This window comes from Grammomys surdaster, unplaced genomic scaffold, assembly GCF_004785775.1.
Source record: "Grammomys surdaster isolate TR1022 unplaced genomic scaffold, NIH_TR_1.0 210, whole genome shotgun sequence".
Classification (NCBI taxonomy): domain Eukaryota; kingdom Metazoa; phylum Chordata; class Mammalia; order Rodentia; family Muridae; genus Grammomys; species Grammomys surdaster.
The window spans coordinates 2,719,157-2,739,614 of NW_021604655.1; the positions used below are offsets into that span (position 1 = coordinate 2,719,157).

The window sequence follows — 20,458 nt, forward strand, 5'->3', positions numbered from 1 at the left end:
GTCACAAGTGGCCTGACCCAGCTCCACCCTCGGTCCGCCCGCACTAGTTTATCTTGTGACTTCCCTGGCTGCTTTCCCTTCCTAGATTGCAGAGCTTTCATACCCACGATGCGCTTCCTGACCGCCACGATCCTGCTGCTGGCGCTCGCCGCCGCCAGCCAGGCCGAGCCCCTGCACTTCAAGGACTGCGGTGAGCCCACTCTAGGAGACCCTCGGGGGTGGATTGGGAGGGTTCCTGGAACATGGATGCTCAGCCGGGTGGAATGGACTAGGTTGGGGCGGAAGGTACTACTAGCCTTGATGAAACTTAACCCCTCCATGCAACTTTGTCTCTCCTTGCAATTTGTGTTTTGGGATTATCTCAAACACTCTGAAAGCGAACCTTGTGCTGAATTTCTCTAAAGTTTCTTGGGTGAACATCAAGCCGGCATATTCTTGCAGCGTTCTAGGGCTTGGAGATTTCAATGGAAGGAGAATTGCGAATTCAAGGCTAGCCTGCGCTTATTGAGCCCTGTCTAAAAAAAGTAAACAAATAAAAGCAAAATATAAAACAATAGGGTAGACAGAGGGCCTGAATCCAATACGGACTGAGGGAATAGGCACGGAACTTCTTTTGATTTTATGCCTTGTATCGTCACTAGCCTTTCCCCCTTTGTTCGTTTGAAGTTTTCTCTTTGGTTGGGAGGGGGCTGAAGCAGCCCCCCTCTGTAGCCCAGTTTGACCTTTGAAATCCACGTCAATCCTGCTCTGGTCTTACAAGTGCCAGCCACCTCCCCACCCCACCCCATCCCCGCTAACAAGTCAAAAGGTAGTTCTCCTTCTCATAATATATTCTTTTACAAAGTAGTTTCGTTTGGCCTAGCGAATTTCATGATTCTTGATCCGTGTCTCCTATAACATTCTTATTTCTAGTGACATCTTATGACGCCTCCCTCCCAACGCTGCTCCTGGACTCTTTGTTGGAAAATGTAATAGAGGGTAGAAAGTCTGGGTTCTTCCAGTCATGCCTGTACAATTAATTGTGGGAGCAGTGCAGGGGGTGGAGGGTGGAAATGGCGGCAGTGATGGGTAAAAGACAAACTGATTTTGTAAAGTATGTGAGCAGGGGGAAACAGATCATAATGAAGCATTGAATTAAAGAGTAATTAGGACTGGAGAGACGGTTCAGTGGTTAAGAGCACCTACTGTTCCGGAGGATTAGAGTTCAATTCCGAGCACCTACACCAGTGGCTCACAACTGCTTGTACCCCAACTCAGGGGAAGACGCCTGCACTCCCAGGCACTGACACACTCACACACATCCCTAATTAAGGAGGTAGGGGTGGGAGTAGAAGGTGGACTAAAGTAAGCCTTTTGTAGTCACACAGCTGAATGAGGAACCAGGTTAAGTATGCTTCTTGGTAGCTAGTATCCAGTACTATTGAATAATAGTAACTACTCAATAAATATTTACTAAAAAAGGAAACAAGGGAATCAATACTGCCTCTAATATGATATTAAAAGTTCTGTTAAAGCAAAAGCAAAGGTGGGCGTGTGGAACTGGATTAACTAATAAGGACCACTGACTATTAATAGTTCACAGACGCCATTCACTAAACCAGGGGACTAGCTCGAAGTGGCTGTTTCTTTGGAGTACCTGTTTTCCCCCCTCTGTTAAACTTCTTAAATTTTTATTTTATTTTTAATGAGTGTGTATTCATGTGTACCCAAGCATGTGGTAGCCAGAGTCCAACCCTTCAGATGTCATCCTCAAGAACACTGCCCACTTCTTCCTCTTTGGCCAGGGTCGGGTGGGGGTGGGGGGGCTTTAAGTAGTTTAGACTGGCTAGCCCGGAAGCCTCTGTGCTCCTCCTGGGCCTACCTCTCCCAAGGTCAGGATTACATGTGTGTGCCACAAGTGGCATTTTTATATGCCTTAGGGGAATTAAACTCAGGTTTTCTGCTTGTAAGGCAAGCACTTTATCCACAGGGATATTACCCTCCCCTACCCCTCCTTTGTTAAACTGAGGACCAAGACTTGGATGAAGGCACTGTATTAATTTTATTAACTTCTTCACCATCAGTTTTACAGAAAAGGTAACTAAAGCACATAGACCAACTTGGCTAAGATCTTACAGCTGATAAGCAGGAGGAGGGTGATAAGTCTCTAGGAGCCACTTGGATTTTTTTTGTGTTTGTTTGTTTGTTTGTTTTTGAGATGGGGTTTCTCTGTGCAACAGAGCTCTGGCTGTCCAGGCAGCCTCAAACTCAGAGATCTGCCTGCCTCTTCCTTTTGGGTGGTAGGATTAAAGGCCCTTCCCTACTGCCCTGCAGAACTTCATTTTTTTTTTTGGTGGTGGTGGTTTTTGTTTGTTTGTTTTGAGACACCTTTGTAGACCAGGCTGAACTCACAAAGATTTGTCTGCCTGTACTTTGGGAGTGTTCATTTAGCATGCCTGGCTTTTTTTTTTTTTTTTTTTTTTTTTTTTTGGCAGGTTACACCTTGGAAGAACTCGTATTTTCATGTTGCATCCATCTATTTATTTATTTGTGTGTATGTATGCAGGAGGACACACATGTGTGCGACATACATGGTATGTGGAGGTCAGAGGACAACTTTCAGAAGTCAGTTCTCCCCTGGGAATTGAACTTAGGTTCTCAGCCTTGGTAGTGAGTACCTTTACTTGCTGAGCCAGCTTTCAGGCCTAGAGAGAACTTAAAGGAAAGGTTGTGTGTGTGTGTGTGTGTGTGTGTGTGTGTGTGTGTGTATGTGTATGTATGTACGTGCTTCCTTTTGCATTAGAAAATGCAATGTAAAAATGTCAGCACCCAGGTGAAAGATTTTGCATCCCATTCTATGCCCACCTTCTTCTGGAGTGAGATTGACCTTCTGGAGTGGGATTGACCTTCTGGAGTGGGATTGACCTTCTGGGGTGGGATTGGCCTTCTGCTGGGCTGGAATCACCTCAAGTGTAAAATAGAACCAAATAAAGTACTTATGCAGTGTTTGGAGTGGGAACTGAGGAGTGCGTTCTGTTGACATTTGAAGTCCGGGAACCTCTTGTCAGGGGGCAGGAGAAAAACCACACAAAGGAACTGTAAGTACCCTTTCCTCTGATCCTGTGAGATCATGTGACCCAGCTTTGAAGAAGCAGGTGGGACTGGGCACTGGAGTTCACTGGAACATCGATTTTCAATTTAGGGGCTGGTGTAAGACAGTGCTTCTCAAACTTGCAGAGGGTACTGAGAGGGTGTGCTGTGTGCAAGCAGGCTGGGAGATGGGGGATTGTACAGTGTTGTTTACAGGCCTCCACAGACTAGCACTGTGGCCTTAGAGGGAATTTGAAGAGTGCCTTCCAGCCTGAGGACAAGCCCCAGTAAGGAAGGTCAAGTTCGTTCACTCTGTCGTTTCTAGTTCTACCCCAACGGTTCTGAGCTAACCTGGTAACTACATAGCAGGCAGCGTGGCCTCAGCTTGTGATTTGCCTGCTCTCTGCTCTCTCCATTCTACTTTCAAGACAGCAAGAGTCTGTACTGTCTGTACTGTTGCAAACGTTATTTCTGTCCATGAAGTATATTTAAGGAGAGGCTTAGCTTTGGTGCGAGAGGAGGGCTTTGCTTACCCACCCAGGAGCAGCTGCTTTAGTTCACGCACAGAATCTAGACCTGATGGTAATTGTAATCAACAGCTTCAATGGCACCACTGTGTTCCAGATAAGTATCTAAAATCTGTAGATGTGCTGGCTCTCTACCCTTAGGGCAGCCCAGATGTTGAGTGTCTTGCCTTGAGGCTACACCGTGGGAAGTTGAGCTGGGAAGACTTCAAACCCAGGTGATGAGCCCTAGTCAGTTAGAGTATCATTAACCTACCCTGTCAGGGTCTTGAATTATCCTTTCTTTTTCTCAGCAGTGTTTTATATACATAAGTAGTATTTACAAGTTTATTATTTCCAGCAACTGTGCAGCCCGTAGCTTAGTCATTTTACTGGAGAGGACAGGAAATCTAGGGTCAAGCACATGGGTCCTGGAACTGTGGAGGAGTGTGAACAAGCCTGGGCTTCAGCCACCCCAAGCTAGGCTTAGCCACGTGGCTCAGATGCCATTTAAGGAGACATGTAAAAGGGGCCAGAGGTATGCAGTGGTTTAGGGCACTTCCTGCTCTTCCAGTGGAGTCAGATTCAGTTCCCAGGACCCTCATGGTGGCTTACACCCATCCATAACTCTAGTTCTAGGGGACCCAATGCCCTCTTCTGACCTCCATGGGTACTATGTATATATACATATGCACAGGCAAGGGGTTCACACACATAAACCGTAAAAAAAAAAATTTTTTTTAAGAGCAAGTACTCCTGAAAAGCTGAGAAAGATTTATTCAGTGTGTCCACATTGGGAAGAAGAATGTACAAAGAAACCACCAGTCTTCGGCATGGATAGGAAGTTCATATTTAAATAGAGGGCAGAAATAGGAATAATAAGGTAGTCAGCTCGGGTCTAACCTACGAGGTGGACTAACAAGTTGTCAGAACTGTATGAAGTCTCTTCCTTGGGAGCAGGTCTCTCCTCTGGCTAGTACCAAGGTTTCACCTCCCCCAACAAGACATGGGGTTTATTGTTTCAGTAGTCTTATAGGGTAGTATTCCTTTAAAATACCTTCTCTTCTGCTAGAATGGGTATTATTTATTTATATATTTATATATTTGTCTGTTTGTTTGAAACAAAGATGGTCTCAGCGGAGTACTGACTGACCTGTAGTACCTCGCCTAGCCAGGGCCCTAAGTGTTTTTTTGGGAACTGTAAAGATCCTGACCTCTGTCTCCCCTCTCCTCTGCTTGGTTCTGGGAAAAGTCAAAGTTTAATGACCTGGTCAAGACTTGACTTAGAGCACGAGCACTCTGTGACACTCTGGAGCCTCTTGGATTCCGCCCTCGCCCTCTGAGAGCATGACTAACAGGAAGGCAGAAGTCCTCTGGAGGACTTTAGATTTAAGGGAGGTTCCTCCGGCTGTAGAGGGAACCGTTTCTTCCTTTTAGGGCCATTCTTCCACTGGGGGTTGAGATGGTGGTTCCTCTTACTTTCCATAAGTCAGCGGGCTGTGTGTGTGCCACCAACCTAAAAAGCTAAGTTTGACTCTCTAACCCAGACCACTCATACAACTACCATGTACAGGTGGGGCCTTCAAGCTAGAAGAGGCCTGCGAGCTGGCTCAGCCGCTCAGGGCCAGTGTTACCAGGGTGTTCTGAGTTCAATCCCAGGGCCTTCGAGGTTGAAGGAGAGCAGGGACCCTGAAGATTGTCCAGTGCCCCTAACCACTGCACCACCCTCCACCCAGAGCCTCTGCTTTTGAATTCTGCCAGGCTTGCTAACAAAGACCTGCTTACATTTTTGAAGAACTTACTGGAAAGATGACCTTCTCTTTGAATGCAAGAGAGAGGTCTACAGGGTGGCTCGGTGGATAAAGACTGAAGACCTATTTGGTAGAAGACCACCAAGACGGAAGGCCTATTTGGTAGAAGAGAGAAGAGAGCCAGTTTTGGTTGTTTGGTTGGTTTGGTTTGGTTTGGTTTTTTCAGATGGGGTTTCTCTGTGTATTCTAGGCTGTCCTGGAACTCATTCTGTAGACAAGGCTGACCAGAACTCACAAGACTTATGAGTTATTATGCCTGCCTCTGCCTTGCAAATGCTGGGATTAAAGGTGTGAGCCACCATGCCTGGCTTTTTTTTTTTTTTTTAAATACAGTATTGTGTGACTATGGTCTCGCTATACTTAATGTGACAAATATTGATATGATCCCGCACTCTGCCTTGCCCCTGGGGTGTGAGAATGTCACTTGTACCCTATCCTGCCATTGGGTGCTGGGCTTGTGGGAAGCGCTCATTGTGTAAGATGTAGACCTCAGCCCTAGTGAGAAGCGGCACAGGCTGAAGCAGACACTGGGGTTCTCTGACTCCCAGACATCCAGACACCACTGGAAATGGAATGGGGGAGTTGGGAATGCAGAGGCCCTGCAGGCTGAGGAAAATGAGCCATGGGCGTGGAGGAAGTGGGCAGCTTAGCTTAGTGGAAACGGGTCTATGATTGCAGAGGGGGCTTCCAAGGGAGACTTAGTGCTGCTCTGTAGACAGAGTGGTTACTGAGAGAGAGACACAGTCCATGCTTATCCATACTGTTTATTGACTTTTCGTTGTGGAAGATGGCTACATACCACTTCCTCGGGGTGGATCTGAGATTAAATACCTTTTTCAGGAAGGAATGTCTGAGAAGGGAAGATTATTGGCTAAACCCTCAGGGCCTCATTAGCATAGAGAACTCTGTTCTGATCTGTGAGACCATTACTCACATTCCTGTGTGAGGAGTGTGGTCAGTTCCAGGCCAGGAATCTTGGCAGGGGGCAGGGAGTTGCCTACCATTCTCAGATGGGTGCTGGGGTCTCTGAACCTACTCAGCCTTACCAAGTTTCTTGGCACTACCCCACATATTGGTTTTCTCTTTGCCAAAAATTCAACTAGCCTTTTATTCAGTTGATAGGATTGGTTTTAACAGTATGGAGATTCTCCAGTTGCATGTGTATGTGTGTGTATGTGTGTGTGGGGGGGTGTATAATGTATGTGGAAGTGTGCACATGTAGAGCTCAGAGGACAACCTCAGGTATGGGTCCTTGCCTTCTGCCTTGTTAGAAATAGGATCTTGTTGCCACTGTGCTGGCTGCACCCTGCAGGCCAGCTGACTGGAAAGCTCACAGGGTTTTCCTCTCTCTGCCTCCATCTCTCTGTAAGCCCAGGAGTTTCGAGTGCACACTACCGTACTCAGCTTCACGAGGATTCAAACTCAGGCCCTCACACTGTGGAGCAAGCGCTTCACCGCCTGAGCCATCCACCTGGTCCCGAATTCTTGGTTCTAATTGGGCATTGTCTTAAAGAGTTCATCTCAGGAAAGCAGAAGCATCTCAAGTACATTGAGAGAGGAACATACTTTCCATGAGGCACCGGGCAGCCTCGGGTCTGTAGTTTTCCTCCTAGTCAAACTCTTTTTTTTTTTTTTTCAGGCTCTACAGTAGGAGTTATAAAGGAAGTGAATGTGAGCCCGTGTCCCACCCAGCCCTGTCTGCTGCACAAAGGCCAGTCCTACAGTGTCAACGTCACCTTTACTAGCAGTGAGTAGATGTGGTATCTACCGCCAATTCATGCTGATCTGTAATATAAATGTCTGTGAGGCATAGGAATGAACATAGAAACATAGGGGACAAGTCTACACAAGGTGGAATTCGCTATTTTCTCAGACAGGACGGACTCTAGGTCCGTAATTCTCCATTGTCACGTTCTGAAAGGAAACCTGGAGGAATTGATGGAAGGAAGCATGTTCAACTTACAATTCTGGCTAGATGTGAGAAGAGGAAAAAAAAATCCTGTAATAGTTTCACAACATATAAAAAAGATGACGCCAAAGCTAGGAAATGTGCAGCCTTGGCTATGAGTCAGAAGTACTTGAGAGTTCCTCTCTGATGCCAGGGTGGTTGTGTGATGTCTCACAGCAGGAAACCCTTAGGGCCACACTGTCCTCAAACACCCTTCATGCACTGGGCTCTGCTGTATCCAGTGCGGCCTGGTCCTGGAGCCTGACTGAGCCGGCATGGGAGCGATGACTGTGCACTGGAGTGGTACCTAGAGAGTTTATGGGAGAGGTTAGCTCTACACATTCTCTCCAGGCTTCCCTGCTTCTGCAGGCTTCCACAGGTCTCACCAGTGACTGCCAGACCCCTTTAAAGCAAACAGCTTGATCCTGCTGTGGCCACAGTTAGAGAAAGCCGAATGGCGCTTTGCCTGATGTGGCCCGTAATGCACATGGGACTCTCAGAGGGCCATCAGCTGACGATAGAATGGAAGTAATTTACATTATGATTCGTTGAAACTTAATTCTACAAACTTCAAAACTCCTACATAACGTTCATTCCAGCCAGGCTGTGGGGGAAGAGTCGTGAGCCCGAGAGCAGCCTCTTATTCTAGGTAATTCCAGTCTAGATGAAGCTACATAGATTTATCTCAGTGGTTCTCAGCCTTCCCGATGCTCTGGCCCTTTAATACAGTTCCTCATGTTGTGGTGACCCCTAGCCACAAAATTGCTTTTGTTGCTATGTCACAACTGTAATTTGGCTCCTGTTATGAGTCCTGATAAGTGGGGTATCTGATACGTGGGTCAAGCCCCACAGGTTGAGAACTGCTGCCTTATCTCAAGAGAAAGGATAACGTGGAGTGGCTTTGTGGGTAAAGGCACTTGTCACCAAGCTGGATGGCTTAAGTTCAATCCTGAGAACCCATACAGTAAAAGGAAAGAACTGCTTCCTTCAAGTGGTTCTCTGATCTCCACTTGTGCATTGTGTCACACTCAAGACACGCCCCCCCCAATACACACACCCGCGCGGGGTGGGGGTGGGGGATAGGAGTGCACCATAGAGAGATGACTCTGCAGTTGAGAGAGCTTGCTGCCCTTGAAGAAGACCTCAATTGGATTTCCAGCGCCCACATGGCAAATCACCTGCAACTCCAGCTCCGGGGGATCCAGTGCCCTCCCCTGGCTGGCACATGCGCGCACCGTATGTGTGCATCCACACAGACACATAAACATAAATGATGATACATTTTTTTAAAAAATTAAGAATCTAGACAAGTGTAAAACGCTTATTTCTGGAGACAGCGGCTGCCTTGAAGCCTTCCTTTGCTTACTCTCCTGTGAGCTAGGTAGGACTCAGTTCTTAGCACTGTTGGCTTCCAAGCTCAAAGAATGAGCACTCTGTTTTCCTTCCTCATATGCCCTATCCCCTCTGTTTAAGAAAAAAAGGTCTGGAGTCTGGGGAGAGGTTGGTATGTCAGACTGGCTACATACACTTGAAGACGTGAGTTTAGATCCCAGCACCTACATAAAAGGCCAGGTGTGGTCACACACATGCCTGGAACTCAGTGCTGCGAGTGGCAGAGGCTGGAGGGTTGGAAAGATGAATGGAACCAGCCTGTTCCAGGTGTGGAGTGCCTCACGCAGGGTTTCTCTTGCTGCAGTAAGTCACCATGACCAAAAAGCAAGTTGGTTTGGTAGCAATGGCAGTTTTAGGTATAGAGAAACCTTTAGTGGTGGTAATGGCTTCGGTGGTGGCAGTGCTGTGTATGATGGCAGTGGGGATGGCTATAATGGATTTGGAAGCCATTTTGGAGGCAGTGGACACAGCGGCAGTTTTGATAGTTACTGTAACCCATCTTCAGATGTTGGGCCTGTGATGGGAGGAAGCTCTGGTGCCTGTGGTGGTAAGATGGTGCTCAACTAAACCACAAGACCAAGCTACCAGTGCTGGTGGTAGCAGCAGCAGTAGCTGTCTGTGGCAGAAGGTTCCAGTTACTACCAGGAGACAAAGCTTAGCAGGAGAGGAGAGTCAGGGAAGTGACACAGAAGCCTCAGGCTATAACAGTTATCACCTCAGCAAAACACAGTGGTGGTGGCCGGGCCGCTGAGAAGAAGACGCTTTAGACATTTCTCGTGTGTCTGAGCTGTTTGTGTGACTAATTGTGGAAGAAGTTGTTTTAGCTTCTGTTCTGTGGAGAGCAGAACACATTCCAGTAATGGGAGCGGGGGTTATTTTGTTCTGTTTTATAATTGTTATTGTGTCTTTGGGTTTTTTTTTTAGTTTTTATTTTTAGATTTATTTTATAGTTTTTGCATGTAGATTTAGCCCATGCATGCTCTCAAGGGTCAGGAGGGGCTGATGGATACCCTAGAATTGGAGTTACGGGTGGTTGTAAGCCGCCGTGTAGGTGCTGAGAGCTGAGCCCTGGTCCTCTGGAAGAGCAACACGCCTTCTTCCCTGCCAAGCTTACTCTCGTTGCCCCTCCCCAGTGAAGGGTTGTAACGTACAGTTTTGTTGAGCCGAGTTGTTGACTATGAGGAGTAATGGTCTGATCATGATGCTGAGAAACATGTCTTTTACAAACTAAAATTAAGAGTTCCTGGGAATGACTTGGCAGGTAGAGATGTCTGTTGCCAAGCCTGGAGCTGGACCCCAGAATCCACACGGTAGAAGGAGAAATCTGACTCCTCAGTCTTGTCCTCTGACCTCTGTACATACACATCCCCCACTGACCAAATGTAATTTAGTTGTTATTGTTGATATCATTTAGAAATTAAACAAATGAAACCCAGCCAATACCCTAGATCTCCAAAATGGCCTAACAATGTATACTAGAGGCTTGGGGATACAGGTCTGGGCCCAGCAGTCTGACAGGGGAGGCTCAGCCTTGTCCTCAGCATGCTGATTAAAAAGAGTGAAAAGTTGAGAGAGGAAACTGAATGTAGTCACACTGGGGAGAGGAACAAATCCAGAGGCTCGGTGAGCTCTTCCGGGTCACTGACAAGGCTTAGGTTTAAATGGAAGGCAAGAGGTCAAGGTGTTAATGTATCTTTAGCTCAGCTCCTGGCCTGTCTCCAAGTTGTCAGATCCTTGTGACCTTCCTACATGGCTAGTTCCTTCTTTTGCTGGTACCAGGACTCCAGCTTTGCCTCTTCCTCCAGTGTGGAATTCCAAGGGGAATACCAGTTCCTTGGGGCACATTGTTTCTATAGCCTGATAGTCAGAGGAGGGAGCACAGTGGTCTCTTTAGAATGCCTTCACTCCTGCCTGAGAATTGTAATAACTGGCTGCCCTAATCTAATAATACTTTTATCCCTTCTGCTTATCTTGTAGTGTGGAGGCTAGAGAAATGAACTTCTTTTTTAATCTTACACGGTATCTAAAGGATTACCTGCCACTGCTGTGCTAGACCATGGTATTTAAAACACGCTGACAGAAGTCAGTGGTCCTGGGAGATAAGATTGATTGTCCCAGTAGCCTGACTCCCTTAATGGAGAGCAAGGAAAGACACCAGTGTCCTTCATCGTGTGCACAGGGCTGGGTGCTAAACGTGACACGTGGGGATGGAGACACTACAGATGGGGGACTCTGAACGGGCGAAGCCATTCCTGCATTTGATTATGTATTTAACGACTTGACTTAGAATTCACAAATACACAACTGCCTTTCCGTCTGACTCCCTGTCTCCCTAGGCACTCAGTCCCAGAACAGCACGGCCTTGGTCCACGGTATCCTGGCAGGGATCCCAGTCTCCTTCCCTATTCCTGAGCCTGACGGTTGTAAGTGTGGAATCAGCTGCCCCATCCAGAAAGACAAGGTCTACAGCTATCTGAATAAGCTTCCGGTGAAGAGTGAATACCCCTCTGTAAGTGACATGGTGGTTGAGGACACCGGGGACCCTGGGCCTGGGTCAGACTTCCCGAGGCTGAAGCAGAGACTGGGGCAAAGGGCCTTTCATTCCTGGTGGAGCTGAAAAGGCCTGAGGGACAGGACATGGGTTGAGGGACCCAAGGGTGCCATTTTTATAGCCCTACCCTCACTCCCTTCCTGTGTAGTGGTGCTATTATTTCTGACTTACAAGTGAAGGATTTTAAGCCTCTGACATTATATAATACAGAGCCCAAGTTCACTTTCGCAAGAAGTCTTAGCTCCTAGATTTAGAGGTGAGTCTCTTCAGTCATAGCCTGTGTAGTACTGAAAGGTCTTCTCCAGGTAACATAGTTAAAGGTCTAAGTTATCTTGGCAGCTCTCAGGATCCTGGCCTCTCCTCCGTACTCTTGATGAAAGAGCAGGAGCCCTTAGCAGCACCTCAGGGTTTGGTGGAGTGATGCGCCCCTCCACCCACAATCTGCCTTTACCTACTCCTTCTAGCAGGTAGTGTGTCCCCTAGGTAGGGATCATGATAAAAATGGAGGGCATAAAGCAATTGCTTTTTCCCCCATAAATAAAGGGTGACTTCATTGTTTTGTTTTGTTCTAGAATTGTTTGTGTTAAGACAAGATCTCACTTGGTAGCCCAGGTTGGTTGACCTTGAACTCAAGGCCATTCTTCTGCCTCAACCTCCCAAATTCTGGAATTACAGACATACACCACTAATCTTGACAGGTGTTACTTGACGGGTGGTGGTGGCGTACACCTTTAATCCCAGCACTTGGGAGGCAAAGACAGGCGGATTTCTGAGTTCAAGGACAGCCAGGGCTACACAGAGAGACCCTGTCTCGAAAAACAAAAAAAAAAAGCCAAGTAGAACCCAGATGTAATCTTTTCTAGAAAAGGGAAGTAATTAGCAGACATTCTAGAAAAGTAAAATATCAATAGTCTTTAAGACAATGGTTCTCAACCCTTTTAAGGGTTGGATGACCCTTTAACAAGGGTCATCTAAGACCATCGGAAACACAGATACTACATGATTCTTCATGGCAGCAAAATTACAGTTATGAAGTAGCAAGGAAAATAATTTTCTGGTTGGAGGTCACCACAACATGAGGAACTGTATTAAAAGGTCGCAGTGTTAGGAAGGTTGGGAACCACTGGTTTAAGGGTTGTTGGAGACCCTAAAGGTTTGTAGATGGCTGGTTCACAGCCTCAGCATGCAGAGATCTGTCCGAGCCTGATTCACTGAAGGTACTTTGTATTTAGTTTGAAAACCTAAACTATTAGTTTAAACACCAAACATGCACAATGTATGTTAGTTAAAACAGTAACGTACACAAGTCTTGAAAACAAAGCCAAGTTTTCAAGAATGTAGATGTTATATTGTCCTTCACGTGTTACATTGTGAAGATAGTTTGAGTGATGATGGAGGGCAAACCACCTCCTATCCCTTCTCCGGGGGAGTGGCTGGAGTGCTCAAGTTAGAGAGGAACCATGATGAAAATCAAGGAAGTAAGGTGAGTGCTTTTCCCCTATAAATAAAGAGCTACTTGGTTAGAATTAGAAGTGGGGGCTGGAGAGATGCTCTTCAAGGGGACCAAAGTTAGTACCCAGCTGCCCCTCGAAACTCTGTAACTCCAATTCTGGGGGGGGGTGGGGGTCAATGCCCTCTTCTGGTCTACTTGGGCACTGCATGCACATAGTGCTCTTAAATACTTTCTGACAAAACACTCATACATACCACAGGTCCTAGTGGCTCATTAAATCTTACTTAAAAAAAAAAAGCTGTCGGTTGGTGAGCACCTTTAACCCCACGGCTTAGCAGGCAGATCTCAGTTCAAGGCCAGCCAGTGATGCATAGTGAGATTGGCTAAAAAAAAAAAAAAACCTACAAAATTAGAAGGGACAATGGCTTACACTTCCAACACATAGAAGGCTCAGGCAGGAGGATCACTATAGGCTGAAGGTCAGCCTAAGCTATTTTGTGAATTCTAGAGGTCCAGGCTAATCTGGGATGAAGAAGTGAAACTATGTCTTAAGAAACAAAGTGCCGCCGGGCGGTGGTGGCGCACGCCTTTAATCCCAGCACTTGGGAGGCAGAGGCAGGCAGATTTCTGAGTTCGAGGCCAGCCTGGTCTACAGAGTGAGTTCCAGGACAGCCAGGGCTATACAGAGAAACCCTGTCTCGAAAGACAAGAAAGAGGGGGGGGGGGGCGAGAGAGAGAGAGAGAGAACCAACAACAGCACAGCTCATAGCTTCAGTGTAGCGAGTCTAGGTGGCAGTCTCAAAGGCAGGCGAGATGATCAGAAATCAGCTTAAGACTTGTCCATGGTGGTGCTGTAATCCTAGCAGTAAGAAAGGTGGGGCAGGAGCATTTAAATCAGCCTGGGCTGTGTGGTGAGTTCCAAGTCAGTCTGGGCTTTGAGATGAGAACCTGTGTTAGAAGAAAAAAATAGTTTAAGGAAGTTAAATGAAACTCTTGTTTCCAGGGTGGTTATCCTTGAAATTATACAGTTACACGTGTCTTTGGACCAGTGTTTCTCAACTTTCCCAATGCTTCCACCCCCAGCCAGCAAATTATTTTCATTGCTACTTCATAACTGTAATTTTGCTACTGCTGTGAATTGTAATGTAAATATTTGTGTTTTCCCTTGGTCTTGGGTGACCCCTATGAAAGAGTCATACAATTCCCCAAGAGGTCATGACCCACAAGCTGAGGACCACTGCTTTGGACCAGCCTTGTGCTCGCCCATTTCTATTTCTAGCTAACAAGAGAGTTTACTTGCACCGAGGAATCTAAGAGCTATTACTTTCTGTTCTCGCAGTTCAAGTGGAAAAGTTTATAGCAGTTTGCCAAATAAGTGAAAAGCTACTTAAATTTAAAATTATCATTTTTTTTTTTTTTTTTTTTGGTTTTTCGAGACAGGGTTTCTCTGTGTAGAAGAACCAGGCTGGCCTCGAACTCAGAAATCCGCCTGCCTCTGCCTCCCAAGTGCTGGGATTAAAGACGTGGACTACTACCGCCCGGCTTTTTTTCTTTTTTTCTTTTCTTTTTTTTTTTTTTTTTTTTTGGTAAAATTATCATTCTTATAATATTCTATTTATATACTTCTGATCTAAGAATGAAACCCAGTAATGTATACCTGTAATCTCAGCACTCAGGAGGCAGAGACAGGAGAACCAGAAATTTAGGACTAGCCTGAGCTACATAGCAAGTACTAGATCACCTAAAGCTGTGTAACAAAACTCTGTTTTAACAAAGGGGGTGGGGGAGGAAAGAAAAGATAAGGATTTTAGAATTACATTTGATAATCAGGTATGGTGGTCCACCTATAATCCAAATATTCAAGAGGCTTAAGTAGGGGGATTACCACAAATTTAAGGCCATGCTACATAGTAAATTCAAAACTAATCTAAGTTAGCCAAGAAACAAAACTGTATCTTTTAAAAAGAAAACAGAAAGGAGGAGCTAGAGAGATGGCTGAGTGGCTAAGAGCACTAACTGCTCATGTAGAGGACCCAGGTTTGATTCCCAGCTCCAAGAGGCAGCTCACAATCATCTCCAGTACCAGGGAATCTGATGCCTTTTTCTGCCCTCTGTGGGTATCAGGGACACAAGTGGGGCACATACATACACATTCAGACAAACATACATACACATAAATGTTTTTTAAAAATGTAAGCAGGAAAGAAGAGGGAGAGAGAAATACTACACTTGAAAGATTACATTCATAAACTGAGCTAGGTTGGATGATACCACTGGATAACATGGTTCACTCTTCTGAGCTTAAGATCACAGGTAGTGGGCTATCCTAATCTGGCTTCAAGATGATACACAGGACTTAAAAAGAAAGAATCAGAATTGAAAGTGCACACTTAGTTAATCATGGATAAAAATCAGGTTCCGGTTTCATTTTTCCCAATTCCTTTTCTTTTTTCCAGTTAAAACTGGTGGTGGAATGGAAACTTCAAGATGACAAAAAGAACAACCTCTTCTGCTGGGAGATCCCCGTAGAGATCACAGGCTAGGCTCTTTGACTGCCTGTGTCTGTGTGGGGCCGTGGACTGAGGGAGGAGAAGAAACAGAAGTCAGACCTGAAATGGAATCAGTGCCATAAGAGGAACAGTTTCAAGAATGCTGTTTTATGCCTTTCAACCTCCAAAAAAGTACCTGCAACCCTTCTGCTCCTGAGAGCTCAGAGCCATCATCCCCGGGATAGCCTTTGTGGAGGCTTCAGGAGGGAAAAGGGAAACTGGAGAGATTAGATTAGTGTTTACTGTTGGCTGATGGTCGGCAGATCCCACCAGACAGTACAGGATGGGGTTGCTTAGGGATATCAGATAACTTGACCCAGGGCTATTGATCCACTGTGAAGGATGGCTTCCCAGAGTCTTCTGGCTGGCCGGGGGTGTTACCTCTCCTGTTTCTAAGTGCCTTCTGAGTCCCGAGCACCTGGCTTGTCAGTCTGATGAGTCTCCATGGTACCCTCAGCCCCAGTGCTTCAACAACGACCTGCGCTCTGCGGTGTCCAGAGACCGCCTGAGGGGAGGTCTGCTGCAGACATTTAGCTCTGAGTGGCTGCTTCCTTGTGGTTAGCTCTTGTTCTTCGGTAGTTTTCATTAAAGCCAGTACTTGATTGCAGGTGCTTGCTTTTGTTTTTTAACAGTATCTGTCTATATCCTCTCTGCACGTGAGACAGCGCCTCCTGATAAATTCTAACTTGCCGCTCTTGTGTTTGTGTTCAGTCTGTGGTTGCTTACTTCTTCAGATGGCAGTCTCCTAGGTCCATAGCAGGAAGGCACCCAGTTCCGAAGCTCTAGAGAAGGCAGGACTCACAGACGCTGCCTTTTTCCTCATTTGTATCTTTTTACCAGCTAGACCTTCTCCATAGAAAGTGGCCTTGTTCTGCGTTGCTGCACTTACACAGCCAAGCGTGCTTGAAGCAGCAAACCCTGCCTAGTGAATAGGAGGCATGGTGACTGGAGCATCCCATGCCTGATGGGGAGGCCTAGAAAGGAAAGGGAAGAAGAGGCAGAGGCTCCACGGAGGCAGGAGGGATACGAGTTCCAAGCCAGTCCGAGCAGCATACTGTGGTCCTGCTTAAATAAATTGCCCAACCCTGAGAGACAGAGGGGTCATGAGTTCCACACTAGCCTGAACTGTGTGTACCTAACCCCCCCCCCCGACTCATAATCTCAGCACTAGAAGGCAGAGAGGCATGAGAATTGCTACAAGTTTGAGACCAACCCCACCTACAAAATGAATTCAAGACCAGCCTGGGCTAAATGAGATCTAGTCTCAAGGGGAGGGAGGGAGGGAGGGAGGAAGGAAGGAAGGAAGAGAGAGAGAACATCATAGCAGATAATTGTTTCGTTGATTAAATCTTGAAATGACAGATATGGTCATGGATCATTGTTGTAGGGAATAGACACACTATTTTTGAGATGAGGTCTGATATATCTCAGGCTGGCTTTGAACTTGCCATGTATCAGAACCTTGCCTTTCTGATCCTCCTGTCTCTACCTCAAGTGCTGGGATTGCCAGTGTATGCTCTCCCCACCCACACACGTAGGATCAGAATAGCACTGGATCCTGGCGTTTCTTCACCTGTGGGTTTCCCAGGCAAGCCACCAGGGGGCAGCAATGGGTCAGTAATGAAGTTCTTACGGGAGACCAGTTCACCCACTGTACTATGTCCTTTGTGTATTCTTTCACACTAAGCCCACCCTGTCTTCCCATGCAGACAATATATGAGTCAGATTCATGTGAATTCCAAATGTAGTTACCTGCTGAGGTCATTGCTTCCAACTGCCCGTGGTTAAATTTTGGTTCCTCCAATTATTCAGCTGTGAATGTGAGCTGTAAGTGATTCCATCTCTCCGTGCTTCAATTCTGATTTTCCTAACTCATTGACCAGGGACAATGGTAGCACAGTGTGAAGTGAAATGAGGCATGTAAAACACTTCCATGAGTCAGGGCGTGTAGTATGCGCGCTGTCGGTGTGAGCCATTGTGCTAGGCTGCTCTTTTTGTCTAGAAACAGGAAAATCCAGAGGCTCAGTCTGATGTGTGGTAATGTGTCTTCCTCAGAAACATAGCTATCGTCTCTGTGTGGGAGCTTGCTGAGGGGCCAGGCGAAGCTCACTTTTGTGTTTGCTGACTCCCTGTTCCCAAAAGATTATTCTTGCCTTTTTAGCTCTGTAGCAACTAAAGCAGCTCCCAAACCCCAAAAAAATTAGTGGGGGAGAGAGGTCGGGGAAGCTCTATTAGTGTCCTTGTGTCCTAATCAGAGCTTGAGGTGACCCAACAGCTTAGAACTGTTTGCCTACCAGTCACCAGGAGGCTCAGTGGAGCCTGCAGTTATGACATAGGTAGACTCCCGTGGAAGGATTAATTTGAAAGGTCATCCCTACAGAAAGTTCACCGTCATTAACACAGAAGCCTTGAATCCTAAGCATACAAAGGGTTCTGTACTTTCCAGTGCTGGTCTGAGACCTGTGCAAGCCTTGAGATCTGAGGCAGGCAAATCTCAAGACCCCCATCCTGGTCTGATCTTCATGCTAATAAAAATCAGTGGGTGGAGTAATTTCAGATCCTGAGTGCTTGATTTTGAGGCGTGTGTGTGTGTGTGTGCGCGCGCGTGTGTGTTAAGAAACAATGAGGGCTGAAGATAATATGACTTAATGGGTAAAAATGGTTGCCAAACAAGTGTGAGAACCTGTCCTTTAATCCCCGGAACATACTAAAAAAGCTAGATATGGGGCTGAAGAAATGGTTAAGTATATTGGCTGCTCTTCCAGGGGACTGGTGTTCAGTCTTCAGCACCCACATGATGGCTCATAGTTCTTTGTAACTGCACTTCCAGCGGATCAGACACCCTCTTCAGACACTACACATGATACATGGGCTTATTTGGGGCTGGAGAATGGGAGCTGTGGCAAAGCAAAAGTGGGGTAAAGGTATGTCCAACCCCTGGAAATCTCATCCTGAGATTGGCAGGTAAGATCACTGGCCCCCTACTCTGGGCCTTCGAGTCCTGGAGCATAAAACACCGGCACTTTTGCCCCCTGAAGGAGACTACATAGCCAAGTAGCTGGGTTAAGCTTCCTCTCCCCTTACAAGGTCATGTCCAGCAGCAGCTGGAATTCCTCCTTATGTAAATGAGACATCCCCAGAGCTCTGCCCCAGGCCAATGATCTACACCCACTCCAAAAGCCCCTACCCACCCCCAAAGGTTGAAGTAGCCTTTGTTCCCCCCAATTAGAGCTGTCTCACTGAAGCTGTCTCCCAAGAGTCTGCTCTTGCTGCACTCAACAGCTGCCTGTTCTGAAGGCACTCTGCTCACCCTGAGCTGGGCAGAGACGTAGAACCTGAACAGCAGACTTCCATGCAGGCAAAACACCCATACACCTAAAATAAATAAGATTGGGAGGAGGGGAAAACCGTCTTTGAAAAAAAGCTGATGCATCAGCTTGCCTGCTGTATGGGGTGGCATAACAAGTTCCTGTCTTAAACTTGGAGTGACATCCAAGGTGGCATCGCCATACAAGGAAATGACAAACTGATATCCTCACCAAATGCACACTAATAAGTAATTATCTGAGCATGGCAGCAAATGTCTGTGGTCCTAGCATTAGGCCGTAAAGGCTGGAGGATAAATTTAAGGTCTTCCTTGGCTACGTATCAAGTTCAAGGCCTGAGATCTTGCCTAAGGAAGGACAGTGGGAAGGAAAGAAGGAAGGAATATGACCATGATTCACACAGACTGATAAAGTGTGGTCCCTGAGAACACCCCAGGCATAGGAAAGGATCCAAGTGGGGGAGGCCAAGTAAAGGAAGATGGCCTTGGATTACCATTTCCTTTAGAGACTCCAAGAACAGTGCTCCCACAACGGGTTGGTTTAGGGACAACGTTGTGCTATCTAGGAACAACACTGCCACAGAGTCAATAGGGTGTCATTCGAAGTAAGTGCTTCCCACATAGGCGCCCTGAGGGAAAAGAGAACCAGGAAAAGAGATTCGTGTGTGTGTGTGTGTGTGTGTGTGTGTGATGCTGAAAAACCTGGATGCTCAGTGGTGTGTGTTGGGAATGTGGACAGCCAGTGCTGTGTGATTCCAGGTAGAAAGTGGTTGTGGGTCCCCCAAATATTGCCTGAAAGTCTTGAGAGGAGTTTCCTCTCCAGAGGAGCCCTGGGCCCAACCCTCAGCTTATAAACTGAATTCGATTCACTTACAGCTGTCAGTTGACTAGCAACTAGATGGTCTGAGTGTTCGTTGCTATGGAAACAGCTAAAAGGCCCATTGCCATAGGAACCTACCATGTTCTCCAGACCAGGGATTTGGTTGCTGAAAAGACCCGGAGGAGTCGAGGAGCTTGCATAAGTGAGGGTCCCACCAGAGAATGAATGACATGTGTGAGAGGCCAGATCTCCCAGTGTCCCTGCCCTGTCTGCTCATTGCCCTCAGTGGTCACAGAGCACAAGTATTTGTCCCTGTGGACAGTAAAGGCATAGATTCTGGAACAGGCTTGGCATGCCAGCTTTACCACCCTCCTCTCCAGGGTCTCTGAGAGGAAAAATATTGTGCTGTCTCTGGCAGGCCCCTCTCCACAAACCATATGCCTCAGCAAAGCAGCCAGCAGGTGAAGGGATCAGCTTAACTCTGACTGCCAGAGGGTCAGGCCACTGAGGAACTTGGCAGGCAAAACAGATGGCTGCTGGCCTTGAACGCGGCAGAGAAACTGGATGTACCAGATCAGAAAGCAGAAGGGCAGGCCAGCTGCAGCAGTCTTCTCAGTGTGAGAGAAACACCACACTGCTTCCTGCACCCCGTGCACTCCGTTCCTCTGTCAGGCAGATCAAAGTATAAAATTCATGACTTGATGAGGGTTCCTCAGTGTATCCGAGCAATGGATGGTCACAAGGTTCTTGTGTTTCTCACCCAAAGGAAGTGACTCTTAAATCACTGGTTAGTGGCAAGGGAGAACAAAGGGAAAGCTTCCTAGTGGCTGTGCCATTAACCACTGTTAGAGACCGAAGGGATCCAACTAGATTCTCTCCAGGTCTCTGCAAGCATGGATCGCTTGTAGTTCACTGGGATCCTAAGGTGATGTTCAGGTATAATGGACAGACTGACAGAGATCGTGGACATGTAAGGACGACATAAACCTTAGGAATCCAGAGAAGCTTGGGCTGAGAAGACATTTGAGAGACCACCT

General features: G+C 46.8%; 1 protein-coding gene across 1 annotated transcript; it reads left to right on the forward strand.

Annotated features, from left to right (window-relative positions):
• The first annotated feature begins 8 nt into the window (after window positions 1-8).
• Npc2 (NPC intracellular cholesterol transporter 2) lies at window positions 9-15,883 on the forward strand. The gene is made up of 4 exons (XM_028771939.1): window positions 9-190; window positions 7,023-7,130; window positions 11,060-11,232; window positions 15,184-15,883. The coding sequence occupies exons 1-4, from the start codon at window positions 109-111 to the stop codon at window positions 15,268-15,270; spliced, it is 450 nt and encodes a 149-aa protein (XP_028627772.1). The 5' UTR covers window positions 9-108; the 3' UTR covers window positions 15,271-15,883.
• The last annotated feature ends 4,575 nt before the right edge of the window (window positions 15,884-20,458 follow it).